This window comes from Nematostella vectensis, chromosome 7 (assembly GCF_932526225.1).
Source record: "Nematostella vectensis chromosome 7, jaNemVect1.1, whole genome shotgun sequence".
NCBI classification, from domain to species: Eukaryota; Metazoa; Cnidaria; class Anthozoa; order Actiniaria; family Edwardsiidae; genus Nematostella; species Nematostella vectensis.
In genome coordinates this window covers 3,427,666-3,447,968 of record NC_064040.1, presented here as the reverse complement: position 1 = coordinate 3,447,968, position 20,303 = coordinate 3,427,666, and the positions used below count along the sequence as shown (strand labels likewise).

Sequence of the window (20,303 nt, the reverse complement as noted above, 5' to 3'; positions counted from 1 at the left end):
ACGCTGGATATGAAAGATACGGTACTGATCCTAAAGATCATTGCTGGCGATGAAAGAAACACGTGTGTAAAGGATTACACAGTGCTCAAGAATATTATGATCGGTGTAAAAAACGGAATGTTGCCGAGCTCGGATTTTGTGGGACTTTTAGTGTGTTCTTCTAGACGTTATTACCAACAGGTTTTTGAAGAGAACGCTTTTGTGGGAATTAATTCCGGATCAAACTACAGAATGCTTGGACTATATTGTATGATTGACAGCGTGGTTACCTGACCGTTAGGCAAGGTCACAGGCGCCCGCCCACTTATTGTATGATTGACAGAGTGGTTACCTGACCGTTAGGCACGGCCACAGAGTTAGACACGTGACTACGGCTCATTTGCATCTGACACACGCTGGTTCTCCGGCGACGTCGGTTGCAGCACAAAAGGACCATCATGCCTTGCCGGAAGTCTTCGTGGAGCAGCGGGAAGATCCACGGGCAGAGAGCGCCGTACAGGAACGGCAAGAACTCGACGCTGAAGGAGTACGCCGGGTGCATGACTATCTCCAGCTTGTCCGCGAAGTGAAACGCGTTTAGCAGGTTGAAGGGTAGCCAACAGCTATAGAAAAGAACCAGGATCAGGGCCACGCGCTGGGTTACCTGTGGAATCACGTGACATAAGGGCTCATTAGGGAAACATATCGATCTTGTTTCTTAAAACAGTCGTTTTTCTAGCTCGCTCGGTCATTTTTTAATTTTACTTTGCATACCATATATTTGGGAGTTCGCTGCGATCATCACTTTACTATTTTGTGCCCTAGAGCTATTTACGTAGAGAATTTTCACACAAACTTGCAGAATTTCGTGTTTACTACGATTTTCTGGCTGCCATCTTGAAAAAGTTTCCCACGCGCTCGTCACAGGCTCTTCGAATCTATTTAGATAAACGACAGCCATGAACATAGGATGATAATGATTCTACCACAGGTAGGCCGACGACTCAATACTCCAAAGGTCTCAGAGTCTCAGAATATAGTTTCACAGCCTATCGGGAGATCAAAAATGCATTGCTGTTGGTATTGGTTCTGCTCTTTGTAGAATTTCAAGTATGTACTTTAATAATTAAACCAGGTTCAATGACTGTACGATGTAATAAAGCGAGTTGAAGTTCGTTAAAGAGACCACTTGCACCATTTCACCTTGTCTAAGTAGGTTCTCGGGTAAAATGTATCAGGAAATTACTTGAATGGTAAGAGGTATCTCATTGAGACGGAGGGAGGTCATGTTACCTGAATTAAAAATCAGAAAATATATTAAGCATTTGGGTTTGAGTATAAAGGAGGTTCGAAAACCCCCCAAAAATAACGAAGATAGAAAGAAGAAATCTGCCGCATGAATCTACAAACAAGTGCCAAAATGCCATGTTAGAAAAAAACACACAAACAAGCCTGACAAATAACAAATAACATAAAAATGACGTGTAAGTTTTTCCGCAAAAAAAATTCCCGCCTAAAAGCTTGCTCCAATCGCACGAGTATCATCCAAATATGGTGTTACATCCAAATATGGTGTTTTTATATGAAGAAAACGTTGCTGTTTTGAGGGACTGGTACCGAGGATTCTTAGTTTCTTTCCAGATACTTTCTCCATTGACCAAGGATGGTCACATTCGCTGTTTCTCTCTTCTGATTACAATTCATAAAGTTTACGAAGCACCTGCGGTACACGGCAACCTAAAAAATGACAAGAATCATGCAGTTTTTCCAAATAAGGAATATATTAGTTTCCTTATATGGAAGTGACCGTGTTTGTCAAAAACGACAATTTTTGGCTTAATTTTCTTGATATGACCACTGGCAGTGCGACGCGCAATACGTTGTGGCAACGACAAAGTATTTTTTGGAGATTAAGTTAATAAATCTCTTTGTGAGAATTCAACTAAGATCGACACGAACTTTATACTACTAGGATTTTTCGTACTGTGATGCGCAATTAGGCGTCTTTCCTATTGTGATGCGCAATTAGGCGTCTTTCCTATTGTGATGCGCAATTAGGCGTCTTTCCTATTGTGATGCGCAATTAGGCGTCTTTCCTATTGTGATGCGCAATTAGGCGTCTTTCCTATTGTGATGCGCAATTAGGCGTCTTTCCTATTGTGATGCGCAATTAGGCGTCTTTCCTTTTGTGATGCGCAATTAGGCGTCTTCCCTATTGTGATGCGCAATTAGGCGTCTTTGCTATTGTGATGCGCAATTAGGCGTCTTTCCTATTGTGATGCGCAATTAGGCGTCTTTCCTTTTGTGATGCGCAATTAGGCGTCTTCCCTATTGTGATGCGCAATTAGGCGTCTTTGCTATTGTGACGCGCAATTAGGCGTCTTTCCTATTGTGATGTGCAATTAGGCGTCTCTTTGCTCGCTGGTTGGCTAATGAGATTCATGTTACTAAAATAGTTACTCAGATAGTACGATTCTCCCATCCTTATTTCAAGATGGTCAAAGGATGGCGCACGCACTGTAAGAATGCCCTTGCCCTCGCCCTAGACAACTTATCTCATGTGTCTGTCTTCTAACTTCACTGATAACTCATTTCATGTCTGCCTTGTAACTTCACTGACAACTCCCTCCCTATGCCTTGAACTTCGATTTAAAACTCAGACATACAAGTGTGAGCGTTGAACGAATGGTTCAGTTTTGAAAACCACTTTATAGACAGAGGGTCCAAACTTAAAATTCCTTCATGGATAGATAGATGCCTTTTTTCATGAGGGATTCACATAATATCACAATGATAATGTACGCATGGTGGGGGGGTGGGGGGGGGAAGGGGTCGGACACGCGTTGTAAGGGGTCTTACTTTACGAGATTGTCAAGAGTAAGCCTGTAAGCAGTACAGCATCAGCGGTCGTAGTACAGAGGTCTTACCTTACGATTGTCAAGCGCTGAACACTAAAAGCGGTCGTTGTACAGAGCTCTTACGCGCTAAACACTCTGAGCGGTCGTTGTACAGAGGTCTTACCATACGGTTATCAAGCGCTAAACACTATAAGCGGTCGTTGTACAGAGGTCTTACCTTACGGTTGACACGGTTGGACATTCGCCGCTGCGCGTGAAGTGGCTGTCCAGGTACGTTTCTTGTGTACAAGCGGCATAGAATAACCAGGTATATCAGCAGCAGCGCCACGATCACCGCCAATAGCACAGCCAGCTCCACCTTGAAAAACGGCGTGGTGATATCCGGCACGAAACGCACAAAGCAACGAGTCATCCCGTACACATGTCGTACATTCCCGAGATACAAAAACGGCGAGTAAAGTAACAAACTGCCCAACCAGGTGCTAGCGATCATAGCCTTGATGAGCGTGCTCGTGACAATCCAACTGAGCGGGAAACAGACAATCAAGAACCGCTCAATCGCGATCGTCAAGACGCTGAGATGACACGACAGGAATAGCGCGTACATGAGGACGAGCTCCAGTCGACAAGTAATTTCCCCGATCAACCCCTTCAGCTCCCACCTCATCTGTCCACGCACAATGCTGTGGATTGTCATGGTGTAGTTGTTGCATGTGTATAGGATGACGGCCGCGGACAGGTTGATGAGCAGCGCGTTGTTTGTATTGCGCACACGCCCACCATTGTTCCGGATGAAGACAACTCCCACGAGGCAGTTTCCGGTCAGAGAAAAAAACGCTGCAATTGTGTGCAAGGCTATATAAACTTCTTCTCTTGTGGTCAGTACCTTAGAGGGCGGGCCGGTAAGGTTACGCTGCTCAGTTCCATTCATTCTGTAGAGCGTTGGTTCCTACTTCAATACGTTTTCCTTTCCTCGAGTATATTATTAACTTAAAAAGTATCCTTCCCTTTCGAGGAAACTTTGTTTCAAGAAGAATCGAGTCTATCACCGACCAACTCCACTCTCATCAGTTTCTCTGTGTCGTCCAATAATCATATCGACAGGCACATTTTTGGAAACCCACGTATGCGGTGCCTCTGTTAACAGAATCGTAGAAACTGTTTAGAAAGAGTTTGCGCGCGTCATAAACACTACGTAGGGGACACCCTATACTACGCTTCCCGCGGAAATAACTTAATTTTCGAAGTCATAACGTGCAAGAAATTCTGATATTTCCTTATCTTTATCGAAGCTAGAAAGGCCTCACCTAAGAAAGAACGCTAGAAATGCAATTCCCCCACTGTTTTCGGTCCATGCAATGTAATCCTTGTGGTAGTCACAAGACAGAGCAAGTGTGCTCTTAGTCAAAGAGTATCTTAGTCAAAAGCCACGTAGGAAATCACGGCGTCTTTGTGCAAAGGTGCCCGTGAAGACGAGCGCTAGGACCAATTTCGTGCGCCAGGTATTCTAGTTATTATTTAAGGTTATAGGCATAAGTCTGTTCCATAAACACAAGTTCTGCATAGAGAGCGAGTGATCTTTCCATAACCAGCACGCAACTAATGAAATAAATACGAAGTTCGCATTCTTAAGATAACAAAAAGAAGCAATATCTGTAGTGGCTCTTGCGCCGTGATTTTCTCAGTTTCTTTAACACTCTTAAGAAGGCCATCTCAAGCGCGACTGCTCGGCTACGAATAGAAGATAATCCGAAGCAGAAGGATTTTAGATTTCAACCGCACCTGCAATCTCTAAAAATACAAGCTCAGGCTGTGAGAAAAAAAATCATATAAAAAAATTGCGCAAAGAACTAAAGCTCGATTTATAGGAAAATAGCTCTCTGTAGCAATGGCCAGACAGTGAAAAAAAACACATTAAACCAAAACTTACCTTAAATACAAGTGCGAACGCTTCACTCGTAAAATAAGCGTATCACATTTTCTTCTCACTAGTAGGACTTTGTCACGATCCTTGCACCGCGATAGACATACAAAAATGACTTACTCGAATTCAGATCGGAGGGTTTTCTAGATGTTAGATCTCCTTGAAGTTAATATATCATCAATATCATCCAATTGGCATCCGATAGAGCAAGCGGAAAAAACCTTTCGTCCGCGCGAGTAATATTCTAAGACACTTCAGAGCGCACGTCAAAGCTCAACCAATCACTTCAACAAAAAATCCTGTAAACAATTTAAGAGTAAAATATACCGTAATGCACATCGAATTAAAAGGAGTGATTTTTTTAATTATTTGTTATCAGCATTTGACGCTACCAAGATCATGTATCTCAAACTCGGTAAAACTAGGAGATCGTAGAAGCCGATATAAGTCTTACGACGAAAGGTCGCTAAGTATCGATGAAATGGCGTGAAATGGCTCTAATTATACAAGTCACATTAAGATAAAAACTAGAAACAAACCGGTTTCTACGTGCTTGAGGGATAAATGAAATAAAGTCGCGCAAAAGCTAGCGGCAAAAGGTAAAAATAAAAAACGCCCGGATCGTTACATATTGGAAAGATTTTTGGCGATAGCTTGCATGTCAAGTGCTAGCCCCAGGCATTGCCTACATTCCTTGGATCACTAACCTCGGGGCGAGACAAAGACAAGTCAGCTAGCCCACGCACTCTAATATTCACTCGTCTTTCGGCGATAAAATAGCACGAAAAAAAGTAATTGACTGCCGTCGTCTGTATGGCGCGCAGTCGTGTGTGGCCGTGAGAAAGGAATCCAAGCTTAGTTCATAGAGTTCTAGGGGGAGGTACTGAGTTATAAGCATGAAGGGGAGAATTGGGGGGGGGGGGGGGGGGGAGAACCTAAAATTTAATACCCCAAGATAGATTTATCACGCAAAAAATACTTGAACCTTACTTCTACACCCAAAACAATACTTGCTTTCCCATGTAACGATGTACCCGAAAAGCGACTTCACATCATCGTTGAGTGGAATAAAACTGTTTTCGCAATACACCTTCCTTAAGCTTTACTTTAGCAGTATAGTCCCTGTTTCTCCCTGTTTCTGACATTGGGCAAAATTTTAACCTCTTGTTGAGCTGATGCATATAGTAGCGTCATAAGGTGGTGATCGTGGATCAACGCAGAGCGTGCGTTAAACGAACTCTAGCAAACAGTTGTCGCCTGAAGTGGCGGCGGATCTTTGACAACCATAACATCATGGAAAGTAAATATACGCGAAGTGATTGCTTAGAATTTTGATTTTTGATTGCGCAGAAAAGGGTGATTGACAAAATTATGAAATTATTTGCATCCGTGAAATAAAGGATTAAATAAAAGAAACATTGCGCTATACGAGCAAGAGAAAAAGTTGTAAAAAAGCAAAAAATACAAAAAAATTTGATGCTTGAAAACATGCAAGGTGTCAGAGATAAAACCAATATAATTAGTAAGACATTTGTGATGTTAAGATCAAGATATGTAAGCCTAAAACTAATCTTGAATATATATCTCGGGATTTTTTTAAGTGACAGAATAAAATAACACAGGATGTTTGGAAGATTGTTAATATTTTCACGTTTAGCTTACTGCCTGGACTAAACATTCTAAAGTATGTTTTAATTCACCTCTAAGCAGATTTTTTTAGAGTCATTCTACTCCTTTTCATTTCTGCTTTACGGCTTCATTGGAAATCAGCGAACTGTAGTTCGTGCTGGAGAGACCTTGTTGTTGATGCTGTAATCTACCAGCTATTATCGAAGTTACGTAAGCCTTTCTCGTATATGACCGCAACTTATTTTTCTTATTTTATTTTTAACATTAAATTTATTAATGTTAAAATAATCAACATGACAACCTTGAGTTACAACCAAATCAGAAATGTCAAATTGTCGTCTTATGACAAACTCGACCTCTTTTTTTTCTCATCTCTGTAGTTGATAGTGTCAACCTTCAAGTTAAACTTTCACCATTTCAAGAAATAAAAACAACTTCTTTTTTATATTGCCATTTGATATCCTTCTTTCTCATTTCCCTTTTCATTTCTCCCCATTTTTACCTCCAGATAATCCCTATTCTCCCAGCCATTCCCCCCCCTCTCCTCCTCTTTCCCCTATCGTTTTTTCTTTCTTTTTTTTTTTTGCACTATGAGACTCCATGTCCATGTCGAACTTTCCAGTGCGCCATTAGAAAAGCTTTTCTATCGAGAAATCGCAAGGAGTGACAGATCTTTGATATCCTTGACAAAAAATAGAATAAATGAAAATCCATTTCTCTTATTAAGACCTTCACTTACCTACATATAAGTTAGTAAAGCACAATTTAACAGTCTAGTACGATCGTACTGTCGTAAAAACATATTCATTATTTTTGTTTAATCGTAATGAACATGAAGAGTCCTCAAGACTGAGAAAATGCAGTTAAACTGATAAGGGGTATCTAGATTTTTATAGAAACTTTGGTAACTAAAATGAATCGAAAGTGGTCTGCGGGGATTTGAGCCATTTAGGCATCCTGAGAAGGCTATCTTAAAACCTCTTCGATTCGCTTTTAGAGTCCACTCAAACTTTCAAATTGTGGTATTGAATATCAAAGCAAGTTTTACCGGTGTAAAATGACAACATCATAGCAGGTTGGTGCCTCGGTTCATGTTGAAACAAAATTCGGAACTTTGAGCGAAAAAGTGATGGCCGTTCAGGTTTGCAGTAAGGTAGTCGGTCTATTAAAGCAGGAATTCGTGTAAGACCTTACAGCTGGCAAATGGATAATTGTCAAGTTGCACCGGATCACATGCATTTAGCCAAACTGATAGTCCAATTGTGCAAAATGGCATAATAGATTGCTAGTTTATTTTTACATCAATAAAAACAAAATTGTATTTCTACGGCTCGTTTTTAGATGAAAAATTGTAGATCTAGATATCACCCCGCAGATAAAAACTTCTTAAAGAAGATATAGAGTAATTCTAAAGTAAAAATAGAACATAAAAAACGTGAAAAAAGGAGGAAAAACGTGCAGGTTACAATGTACAATAGAAGGAAGACGCAACGACATAAGGAAGACGCAACGACATAAGGAAGCTAGGATAGTGCTGTAAGGAAGCCATGATAGCTTCTTTATGCCTAGTGCACACTAGTGACATAACAACATGGGCGCACGCACTCTTTTAATTTCGACATAACGACATGGACATAATGACATAAAAGAAAACAAAATAGAGCTGTAAGTAAACCATGATAGTGCTGTTAGGAAGCCATGATAGTGCTGTAAGGAAGCTATTCAGTGCTGTACAGAAGCCATGATAGTGCTGTAAGGAAGTCATGTAGTGCTGTAAGGAAGCCATGATAGTGCTGTAAGGAAGCTGTTGTTTGTGCAAGGGTTCACCGCAATAGATCACTGCTGTAAATCACGCCATAGTATAAAAATAATATTTATTTTCTCGACTGTGTCGATAGCTCGATAATTTCGCCTCGCGCTTCTTTCATACTATGCTTTCAGTTTGCTTCACTTTGTGAAAAAGAAACAAAAACTACGATTAATAAACAACGTTCTATAGTTTTGGTTCGTGCCAGCATTAGAGGCTACAGCTGGCTTGTCTGATTGGCAGGGATACAAGCACTTGTAGTGTTTTTTATAGGGGGGGGGGGGGGGTTTGAAGGAAGAAAGCTACTTTGTTGGACATGGTCAAGCATTTTACGGATAACCCACGACTCACCATCAAGTTATTTAATTCGCTAATATCCAACCAATCTTGCTATACGGCAGTGAGTTGTGGGGCATAAATATGTGCATGAAGCGCAACGAGAAAGACTGTTATTTAGGCTGTTTTGACTAAATTTTCCAAGTGGCTTTTGGGTGTGGGAAAAACGGCAGCAAACTACGCATGTCGATCCGATCTTGGTATTTTACCCATAAGATCCAATGCTTCCATTGTACCGCACCGTATTGTATTGTATTGTATTGTTGAATTATTATTATTATTCGGGTTCTTTTTTTGCCTCGTTCGTTTATTCTTCGCTTATGGAACCCGCGAACTTCATTGTTGCGTAAGGGACGGCATTAAGATTAGACTGGGATGAGTGTAGTAAGACATTTATTTTTAGATTATTTTGAGATTTCTTCAAATGTTTTTTTAAAAGATTTATCATGTATTCATGATTATTTTTTTATGCGATCTCGTCGCGGAAACCAATTTAAAATCTCGCTCTATTTTGCCGCGAGTAATCTACATTTGAATGCTGGGTGAGCCAGATGGAAAGGATCTGGAAAAGGGGGGGGGGGGGGGGTGCATGTAAGCTCAGTAATTTGTCGGTTATGATACAGGCAAGGATGAAATGTCGATAGCCAGTAAATACTTGGTATTAATTTTTCATTGATTTGTAAGCAGTCGGTTGTGTTTAGGGCGTTTGTTACTCGGTCGGCGAAGGAAGAGTTTTAGAAAGCTGTATTTCTAAGAGACATAATAAATACGCGAATTATTTTAAAAACAACGGAACACAAGAAAAAATGAGACGAGAGATGATAAGAATAATAAGCAATATCAAGTTGTTTATACTTTTGCCTTTCCCGTTTACGGTGGCAATACACAAAGCACTCACACAGTAAAATAATTAAAGCGTAGTGCTGTCTTTCTCAAAGCCATATCAAACACGCGTATTACTTCTAAAACAAAAGAGAAATGACAACGCAGTGGCTATATGCCCGACACAGTCGGTAAAGGTCTTCAATGGGCTAAATGCCCGACAGTTTTCAATTTCTTCAAATAACCCAGTAAATTGTCGACCTAGTGAGTTCAAAGTATTCCACATTTGTTGAGAAGGGGCAAGCAAGTCTGAATTGAGCTTAACACGCTGCTAAATGTCGACAGCTCTCAATTTGCTAAAATATTACGGTAAATGTCAACCTTTCGAGTTCAAACCATTCTATATTAGTTTAGAAAGAGCAAGCGAATCTGTATCAAGCTATACAATATTAACACCTTTCCCGACTGTGTTATTGTAGCAGATAAAATTCAAGTGTCACTAAAATAACGATTTTATGGTGTACACAAGCAAAGAAATTCCCTGCTAGCAGAGGCCTCTTTTCTCTGTATTTCGCTGGGCTGGAGTTCGCGAGGAAAAGATCTTTTCTCTGCTAGCAGGGAATTTCTTTGCTTGATGAAGAATATATTGTTCATATTTGCCTTATCTGTTTACAGGGGAAATGCACAAGCACACTCGAACAGCAATACAATAATTATGCTTCACCCAGAGCCACAATAACTGCACGTATTAATTTTACTAAAAGAGAGGAGAGTAACATAGATTAACACAGAATACAGTCGAGGCTCTTGTGAGCGCACGGCTTTGGGAACTGAAAATCGTCGTCGTTAACGTAGATTACGAGAGCGGTCGCTCAGAGAGCTTTGGCTGTATAAAAATTGTACCAAATATTACACTAACAAAATAAAAAGGATAGAAGCCTACATGCAAAAGCATCCAGGTAAGACTTTTTGGAATTCCAATTTTCACCAAGTATAATAGATATAAATAATTATTGAAGACGAACACTCAAATCCTAAAAAAACGTGGTGATCCCACTCGCTCTCGTTGCGTTCTTTTTTCCTCATTTTGTGATAAACGCAGCGTACATGCGAGCTAATGTATTATGCGAGTGAATGACAAACACTTCACCACGCCTTTTCCACGCTTTTTCCGGTCCCGTTATATCCTGCGTTTGTTGTTGTACAATTAAATCTGTGTGTTGATCTATATATTTTGGAAGATTTGAAGTGAAAGAAAACATTATCATAGTGGTGGAAGTGATTATATTTCCGGGCTTTTTGTATAATAGGGGGAAAGAAGCAGAGGAAATACCTGAGGGCAACAAGGAATTTTAATTGCTTTATCCTCTTAATCACCTTAGCATTTGTTCGTGAATTTGCTTTTAAACATTATTTTTCAAAAAACATTGTCAACTCAAAGACATTAGGGGCGAGGGGGAGTTCCGACCAGTATTTGGGGATTTGACTTGTCCTTTTGGCGGAAATTTGTTTGGGTTTAGAAAACTATGCATATTGGGGGTTTAATAATTTACTCCGTATGCATGCCTGAAGTTAACGTCAAACAGAAGGCTTGTTAATGCTCCTGTGCAGATGCTAGGAATATACACTCTTCTTTATAAGAATATGTTTTATATGAACGTTCAGCCTGAGATTTCGCCAAATTTTAAAGAACTTGCCGAGACTCAGATAGCAGAAAAATATTTTTTCCATTAAAGTGTTGCGTTCTAAAAATAAAGAATCAAATTGGGTTCATTCTAGTGACTTAAAATGTTATTAATTATTTGTGTTGTTCTGCTTTTATACTCTATTGGTAACATAATACTGTATAAAACAGCTGGTATGCGTAATGCAAGCTGCAATGTCAATAAAATTGGAAAACATCGTTAAGAACGTTTTAGTCTTAAAATTCTCCAAAAATAAGAACGGCTTGTCATGAAATAAAAATTAGGCGTTTTTTAAAGAGTGCATACACCAAAATAACTTTGCACTCGAGAATCATGGGTAACGCATAAATGACTGTATCAAGTGTGTAATTCTGTGTTTAATACTTTACTGGTATCATAGTCTTATATAAACTGCTGGTGTGCAAATTTTAGTCTGCCATGTCACTGGAGTGTTAGGGGATGTAATGTATAGTGACGTAGTCAGATTGGGATTTTCTTTAAAAGTAAGTTTTTTTTGTGGTGCGGGGTTTGGGGGGGTTAGAGCCATCAGGGTCAGGTATTTTTTGGGTGGCAAGCTTCTACTCTAGCCCTCCCCCTACCATACCATTGTTAGCACGGCGGCTTAGAATATTTAGTGTACGTTCTATCACAAAAAAAAAAACAATCCTTCTTATTTCAATACTCGATCGGTGTAGGGCAATGGGCTCTTTATTAGCGGTTGTGTCACTTCTAATTGAACTCATGTCAGCGAACTAAACAAGGCTCCGATCAAGACTTTATCGCGAAATGTATATTTCCAAATCCCCCCACCCTAGTAAACAGCACCTGAAATATTTTCAATCCCGCGTCGTGGTGACATATCAAGTCCCCGTTCCCCGCAATCCTGCCTTATCTAGGACCCCGTAAAGCCCCTCCAGTTGTCATGCTTCAGAGGCACTTAGTCTTACTCAAAACCTACAGATACAAGTAAACCCTCTTATGAATGGATAGTGAAGAACTGATACAAGAAAATCCTCTTATTAATGGATAGTGAAGAACTGATACATAGAAAAGCCTCTTATGAATGGATAGTTAAGAACTGATACATAGGAAAGCCTCTTATGAATGGATAGTTAAGAACTTATACATAGGTAAGCCTCTTATGAATGGATAGTTAAGAACTTATACATAGGAAAGCCTCTTATGAATGGACAGTTGAGAACTGACACAAGGGATAGCCTCCTAGAAGTCATTGTAAGCAAGGTATTCAGGGGTAACTAGCAATTAAAGCCGTTAATCCTTATGTTGGGATATTGGTCTTACACTTCTTAGCAGATAACCAAGATAGGACACGCGCCGTGAAGTGCTTTGAAAGCAGGGTTTTAAACCGCTTTGTCACCAATTTTACTTTCGGTCGATTACGTAACAATCTCCGATGATTTTTAACGAAAAACGAGAAAAATATTTCAAAATATTGAAAGCAGTTTGTCTATTGGAAGTTTCTTTGAGGATGTGATTGATAATTTAGAGTGAATGGCCTGTTAAATAGCGCGGATTCTAATGGATTCATAGTCTTTTTACGGTTGAGGTTTCCGTCGGACCTCCGGAAGTGTACGGATGACAGTGCGAGACTGTGTAAATGCATAACAATAAAACAGAGGCTAGGATGCGATTTGGCGGTCTGCCTAAAAATGCTCTCTGCCTTTCACTTGAGGTGATAATCTTAAATTAAACTCCAAAATATTTAACAATTATATCATTTCCATTGAGGTGGATAGTTGCGAAATAACTTAACGAGAGCCGAAGGCTCGAAGTAGATATTATCAAAGCCACTATCCGCCGAAATGGAAATGGTATAATTGGTTAAGTATATAAAACGAGCTTTAGGGAAATTTCCTTTTCGGAAAATCCGCTGTTACACCCGCCATTTTGCTTGATTTCGGGGCGCAGGAAAATATCCTGCCGGACTGGCGAAACGCGAACTATTTTTTATACGTTTTTCTTATTTTCATTTTTTTAAAGGTGATTTATACGGCTATTACAGGATAGAATATTTGTACAGTATATTTTATGGTTTGGGATTTATTCAGCTATTATAACACAGACAACCTTTATTTATATGGGATATTTTTGCGACACACATTAGAGAGTTAGAACAGAAGAGAACAAGTAAATTGCTTATATAATTGGTAGTGGGGTGTTGATACCAGAACAAATAACAGTATAACTAATTTGTATTATTTAGATATAAAAATCATCTTTTATTTGAAGTAATTTGGAAATTTCAACCATGTTGACCTCGCCGCGTCCGCCGCGTCCGCCGATCCGCTTCTGGATCCGCGTTTTATGCACACCCCGCGTGAATTCCGTGTTAGTACCGAAAATCCTCAAAAGCGCGGATTTGCTTCAATGTTTACACCTGAATATTCGGTTAAAGCAGAGGTTCTAAGAAGATATTTTCTAAAAAAAAAAAGATGTATACATACATATATCAGAGACTTTCTTAATATAGACGGCTGGGCGGGAAACTATGTTCGCGAAAACTGACCTATTACCAGTAGCATTTTCAGCTTTTATCACTATACCTTGATTAGTAAGCGAAATCGCGTGAATTCTATCGCCCATACATCTTCTTGACTAATGTCGTGGTAAAAAAGATAGAGGCGTATATTCTGTCGCCTCTACAGCTTCTTGACTTATGTCGTGGGAAAAGAGATAGAGACATAACGCGGGTAATTATGTTTAAAAATAAGCCGTAAGAAGTCATTGCAATTGTGTTGATAAATTCATAAATAAATGTTTATCCATTTTCAAAGCTATCAACGCTCTTTTACAGACAAGAGCGATTAAGAAAAAAAACAAACAATTGAAGGTAAAAAACATTAGTCTATATGTGTGAGAGTTTGAAAAGCGTTTCTAAGCAGTAGTAAACAAGGTCCTTAAGGGTGGAATGGAAACCAGGATTCTCCTTCAGACGGGAAACGGGACAAGGGTTGCCGGGAATTGGATTTCAGCTTCAAGGAATGGGAACGGGATTTTTAGTCAGCAAAGACGGAATTGAGGTCAAAAGAGCCGGAAAAACTGGATTCAGACCAGGGGTGGATCCAGGTTTTTGAGTGAGTAGTTTCCACCGAAACACCAACAATAGGGGTGTTTGGGGGCATGCTCCCCCAAGAAAATTTGAAATTTCAAGCTCTATAAATGCCATTTTCTGCATTTTCAGAAAAGTTAATTACCCCAAAAAGAACAAAAAAACATGCTATCATAAAGGCAAAAAAAGTTTTATTTTGTTGAAGGTGGTACATGGAACACCTTGCTCTACAAAAAGTTTCTGGTATCCAAACCGGTGCCACTGGTCTATGTCCAATATAGCTGCCTACTAACTGTCTTTGAGCAGGAGAAGGAAAAATGGTACTTATAGATGGCAAGCCTGTGGTTGGTCCTTGGTCCAGGAGTTTTCAAGATAATAAGAAAAGAAAATCCAATATTAATATCATATGTCATATACAAAAGATATGTACAAATTATAGACAATATAATTTGAATAAAAACTCCCCTTTTTCATCCTTGGGGACTGCAGTAACTGGAGCTCTGGAGAAAAATCCAACATTGTTACCATAGTTTAAAAGAAAGAAGTAATGATTATAAAATATATATATAATTTGAAAAATACTCCCCTTTTTTATCATTTGAAACTGCAGCTTCTGGAGCACAGGGAAATGTTTGTAAACCATTTGAGCTTTACATGAAATCCCAGTGTCAATAGAAAAATTGAAATAATCACTAAATAAAAAAAACATCTAGAAATGACTTTTTAAGAAAGTTATACAGGCACCAGTTTCAGTTTCTGTAGCTGTTATCCATCAGTTTAAGGGTAAGACCCAGATGGAACATAACTCACAAGCCCTCTAGAAACAGATGGTGCAAAAATTTAAGTTAATATGTTTGCCATTCTCATTCTCCTAGGGTGCAATTGAGCAAATAAATCTATTATTCTGTCCAGGTCTAAATCCATGTCTTTGTGGGTATACATTAGTGCCAGCCCATTCAATCTGTCCTCAGTCATTGTGCTTCTCAAATAGGTTATAAGATTTCGAAGGGATGAAATGGACCTCTCACAAGAAGCAGATGAAATTGGAAGTGTGATCAGGATCTTTAACATGAAATAAATATTGACATATGCATCTGTCAATATCCTCCAGTGTAGCCTAAGAGTGTCTGGAATCACTTCTCCTCTATTATCCCTCCCCTTTCATAATCTCTCCCATAATAAAAGCTCTGCCTGTAAACCTATATAATTTGGCCTGTCCTGTCTGTAATAGTTACAAAATTCTAAAACATTAGGCTTCCAGTCATCAGTAGCAATCAAAACAGAGGGTATGATCGAAATACCTTTGTAGCAGATAAATACATCATCCTTGAATCTAGAATCGAGCTGCTCGAGTACATGGTCTAGGAAAACTCTGGTCAGATTTATCTTGTTAATAGTCTTCAGGATTTGAAGCAGGAGCATTGGGTCTATGTGTCTGTCTCTGAGCTACCCTTGGCATATCTGGTTGTACATCTACTTGTCTTGCGATAGTCACTGCATCCTGGTACAGTTCATGGTGTGTGGCATCAATGTCATTGCTCATTTCTGTGAGAACTGATATCAGAAGAGCAAGTTCTTTAGCTTTCAGGATATCCATAGCTTTACTTTGCAGCTTCACTGTAAGTCGCTTAGTTAGTGCCAAAATATGTCTGACAATAACAATAGCAACAATAAAGGAAAAGTTGATAGCATTAAGTAATGATTGGGCATCTTGTCTGCTGGTAGGATTCCAGTTGGTATTTTCATGCTTGTGTCTGTTCATTGAGATATCTTCTAGTGTAGCTGTGACTGGATGGGAAGCTCAACTATTCGGTCCATAACATCTATCCTTTCAATCCATCGGGTGCGGCATACATTAATTAAAGCAGTGTGTTTTTTTTTTGTTTTTGTTTTTTTGCAAAAGTTCTATGATCTTGAATTCTAAATGTTCTTGTCGCTTGGGAGAGTTGTCAAAAAATTAAAAAAGCTTTCGCACAACATCCATCATGTTTCTGACATTTGGTATTTGGCAGGTATTGGCAATACACAAATTCAGCTGGTGATTCATGCAATGGACAAAAATTGCCTTCTCATGTTCTGCTCTGATTAACGAGGAGGCTCCATTAAGTCGTCCAGCCATATTGCCAGCGCCATCATAACATTGGCCATGACAGTCTTCCATCATCAATCCTAAGTCTACTACAGCTGCAGTTATAAGGTCTTTGATGGCCTCTCCTGTTGTTCCCTCCTTACAAATATAAAATCCAATAAATTCTTCTCTGAAGTTTTTGGTTGAGTCGAGAAATCTAATCACAACAGAAAGATTTTCTTTGTTTGCTATATCAGCCGCTTCATCTGCCATTACAGAAAAATATTTACTATCTCTCATTTCTTGAGATAAATTATTTAAAATATGAGCACCAACAGTTGATATCATTTGATTCTGGATGGTCTTTGAAATGTATGTGGCATTTCTTGGTGCATTTTCTAGGTGCTGCTCCAGTATTTGGTCACCACTATCTACCCGGAATTCAAGCAGTGCCTGGAAATTACCAGCTAGGGCAGCATTAGTGGGGTCACTATCCCTCAAGCCCCTGAGTGGGATATTGTTTTTCCCACAGAAAATAATTGTTTTAAAAAGGGACCTAAGGATCTCACGATTTCTAGCAATTTGCTGTTGAACGATGTTATTTAACTGCAGATTTATCGGGACAGCGTCTGTTCGCATCATTTTCTTAAATTCTTCTATAGCAATCATAGAAAATTTGTGAATTTCACAATTTCATTGCGCGTGTTTTGTAAAGCGCGAAGCGGCCGAAGTCCAATTTGTAAGAGGAGACTTCAATAATTTGTCTAACTTACTAGCGTTTCGCCCACACTGAACTCCGAAACAAACACAAGCTAAGCAAAACACTCCATTGTAATATTTAGGGTAGGCTAGCCATGGATATTTCTTTAGCCAGTTTAAAACAAACTTGCGAGATTTTCCATTCTCTATTGACACTGGGAAATCGAAAAGCTCACCTGGTTTCCATACATTTTCGATGAATTTCAATTTGTCCTGAGGCGAATAGCTGGCGATCTTGTCGAAGACTAAGCCAATGTCGTAGGGAGAACAATCCTCCTTCCGACAGACAGGAGCACGAGCCATAAAGAGTAAAAACTAGTGCAATTTGTTAACTAATTCCTTCGTAAACTCCGATGCAAGTACTGAGACTCTAGTGAAGGCAAACGAAAGAAGACCGTTGGGGGAGGTACAGACCCTTTTATACTTTTGTCGATAGTTTCCGCGGTGGTTTCCAAGTGAGTTAGCCAATCAAAAATGGTTTTGAGTGAGTTCCAACACAATGAAAAAAATTCCAGCCAATCGCGCGAGGTTTTGAGTGTGTTCCAGGGCTAACTATAATAACACCTCACCCACCCCCTCGCTTGCAAATTGGTGACAATATTTTCCGATCTTATCCGACGGATTTCCGAAGGTTCCCGAAAAGTAATCGAAGCTCAAATCCAAAGCTTGTGATCCAGGGCGCTCCGTGAAGTCGCATAAGAATAATAAAGACGATAAGGCATCTTTTTACGTGTTTAATTTAATTAAAAACCAAAAATACAGGAGATTAAATGATTTCCACAGACAAGCCAATAGTTTCTAGGGATATCGGAGTATTTTTTAAAAAGCCATTTAAGTTCAAAATAACTTGGTCTGAAAAACTTTGAGTGTGTTCCGGAACTCACGTAAACTACCCTGGATCCACCCCTGCAGACCCCCTCCCCCTCTCTTTATATATGCAGCTAGTTGTCAGAGCGGAAATTCCAGAGGATGGAAAGCTGAAATAATGCCATAAATATTTCAGAAAGACACTGACATACCAATGCGAGTAAACAAATCTAAAGAAAGTGAGTGATAAAGATAACGCGAACGAACTTTCTCCCTGTCTATTGGGCATAAACAAACAAACTCGTGAAAGAATGATTGTTAGTGGGGTGTTGATACCAGAACAAATAACAGTATGACTAATTTGTATTATTTAGATATAAAAATCATCTTTTATTTAAAGTAATTTGGAAATTTCATCCATGTTGACCTCGCCGCGTCCGCCGATCCGCTTCTGGATCCGCGTTTTATGCACACCCCGCATGAATTCCGTGTTAGTGCCGAAAATCCTCAAAAGCGCGGATTTGCTTCAATTTTTACACATGAATATTCGGTTGAAGCAGAGGTTCTAAGAAGATATTTTCTAAAAAAAGATGTATACATACATATATCAGAGACTTTCTTAATATAGACGGCTGGGCGGGAAACTATGTTCGCGAAAACTGACCTATTACCAGTAGCATTTTCAGCTTTCATCACTATACCTTGATTAGTAAGCGAAATCGCGTGAATTCTATCGCCCCTACATCTTCTTGACTAATGTCGTGGTAAAAAAGATAGAGGCGTATATTCTGTCGCCTCTACAGCTTCTTGACTTATGTCGTGGGAAAAGAGATAGAGACATAACGCGGGTAATTATGTTTAAAAATAAGCCGTAAGAAGTCATTGCAATTGTGTTGATAAATTCATAAATAAATGTTTATCCAATTTCAAAGCTATCAACGCTCTTTTACAGACAAAAGCGATTAAGAAAAAAACAAACAATAAAAGGTAAAAACATTAGTCTATATGTGTGAGAGTTTGAAAAGCGTTTCTAAGCGGTAGTAAACAAGGTCCTGAAGGGTGGAATGGAAACCAGGATTCTCCTTCAGACGGGAAACGGGACAAGGGTTGCCGGGAATTGGATTTCAGCTTCAAGGAATGGGAACGAGATTTTTAGTCAGCAAAGACGGAATGGAGGTCAAAAGAGCCGGAAAAACTGGATTCAGACCCCCTCCCCCTCTCTTTTTATATGCAGCTAGTTGTCAGAGCGGAAATTCCGGAGGATGGAAAGCTGAAATAATGCCATAAATATTTCAGAAAGACACTGACATACCAATGCGAGTAAACAAATCTAAAGAAAGTGAGTGATAAAGATAACGCGAACGAACTTTCTCCCTGTCTATTGGGCATAAACAAACAAACTCGTGAAAGAAGAACAAGCAAGGAATAAAACTGACCATTAATTTGAGGGATGAATTTTGGAGCATGATAATGGCTCCCATTTTCTATCGCCGACTGACGCTGAATGATGTATATTTTTATAAAAAGATGATCTCCGAAAAACGATCGAGCTGTCTTCCCGTTGCTAATCACAAGGGATAACATGTTAAAAGCCGACTAGGAAAGTCAGATTGGCAGTAAAAGCAATATTGGCCTTGAATTTGATATAATCGTACATCAAACACAGCGAAAATACCCCTATAATAATATCTCTGGCATCAAGCTGCTTTTAGCGGGTTTTTACCAAAAAAAGAGTAGATGCTTCATAAAGAAAATACTGCGGACATTATTTTTATGTTTTAAATACCGAGATCTAGTTATTCGTCACCTTTTCTCCAACACTAAAGTCAATTAATCAAAGGAAAGTGTGGCAAAAAGATATACCGCTTTATCTCTAAAGTGCCACATTACGACCCAGACGGCGACAACAAAATAACTCCCTCTCAGGCGACTCAAACTAACGAAAAACTCGATCATAACCCCTCCAAAATTACCCTCTTTGAAGGATAGCTAATTTTACTTGTACATTATATATGCTGTGATAAAGTCGCCTGCGCACAAAAGATGCGTGAATAACGACTGCCTTTATATACTGCGTGCCTAGGTATTTTATGCGCGGGGTATGCTAAACCAATAATAGTCAAATATCAATGCGGGGTCGATAGGAAAGATCACAAGGCGAGCCCGGGAGCAACGGGGAATATTTGGATCCGCGACAGTAATAAAAAGGCGCTGCTTGTATCATAGACAAGTCCTTGTCTAGCATTGTTGGTCTTTACCCCAAACCCTGGGGCGAGCCCGGGAGAAACGAATCATTTACAAAAAGCAAATAAATCTGTACTACTTACGAAAAGGCAAATAAAACTCAATAAAATAAAATAAAACTTACAAGAATATGCGAAGACGCTGTGATCATGTAATCGTGAGCGGTTGAATCTCCACAACACAATATCCCTGATTCCTCGTCTTTGAGATTATAGAGACGTTCACTGACTTGGCAAAATCAACAGCAACGAATTGAGCAGCCGCGCGGCCAGGGCATGCGCACTAGCACATTCTAGCGCGCCAAGGTCCACCGGA

The 20,303-nt window shown here is 39.5% G+C and overlaps 1 protein-coding gene across 5 annotated transcripts; it reads right to left on the bottom strand.

The window, feature by feature from the left end:
- Positions 1–187: 187 nt before the first annotated feature.
- LOC5514947 (substance-K receptor) lies at positions 188–20,224 on the bottom strand. Of its 5 annotated transcripts, none has more exons than XM_032384561.2 (3): positions 20,113–20,224; positions 3,055–3,974; positions 188–643 (listed from the first exon to the last, which is right to left on the bottom strand). In XM_032384561.2, exons 2-3 carry the CDS (start codon positions 3,766–3,768, stop codon positions 305–307), a joined length of 1,053 nt encoding a protein of 350 aa, XP_032240452.1. In that variant the 5' UTR covers positions 3,769–3,974; positions 20,113–20,224; the 3' UTR covers positions 188–304. The 5 variants fall into 5 exon arrangements, with proteins under 5 accessions (XP_032240452.1, XP_048586380.1, XP_032240451.1 ...); XM_048730423.1 differs by lacking the exon at positions 20,113–20,224 and adding an exon at positions 7,439–7,566; XM_032384560.2 differs by lacking the exon at positions 20,113–20,224 and adding an exon at positions 5,469–5,616.
- Between the last annotated feature and the right edge of the window lie 79 nt (positions 20,225–20,303).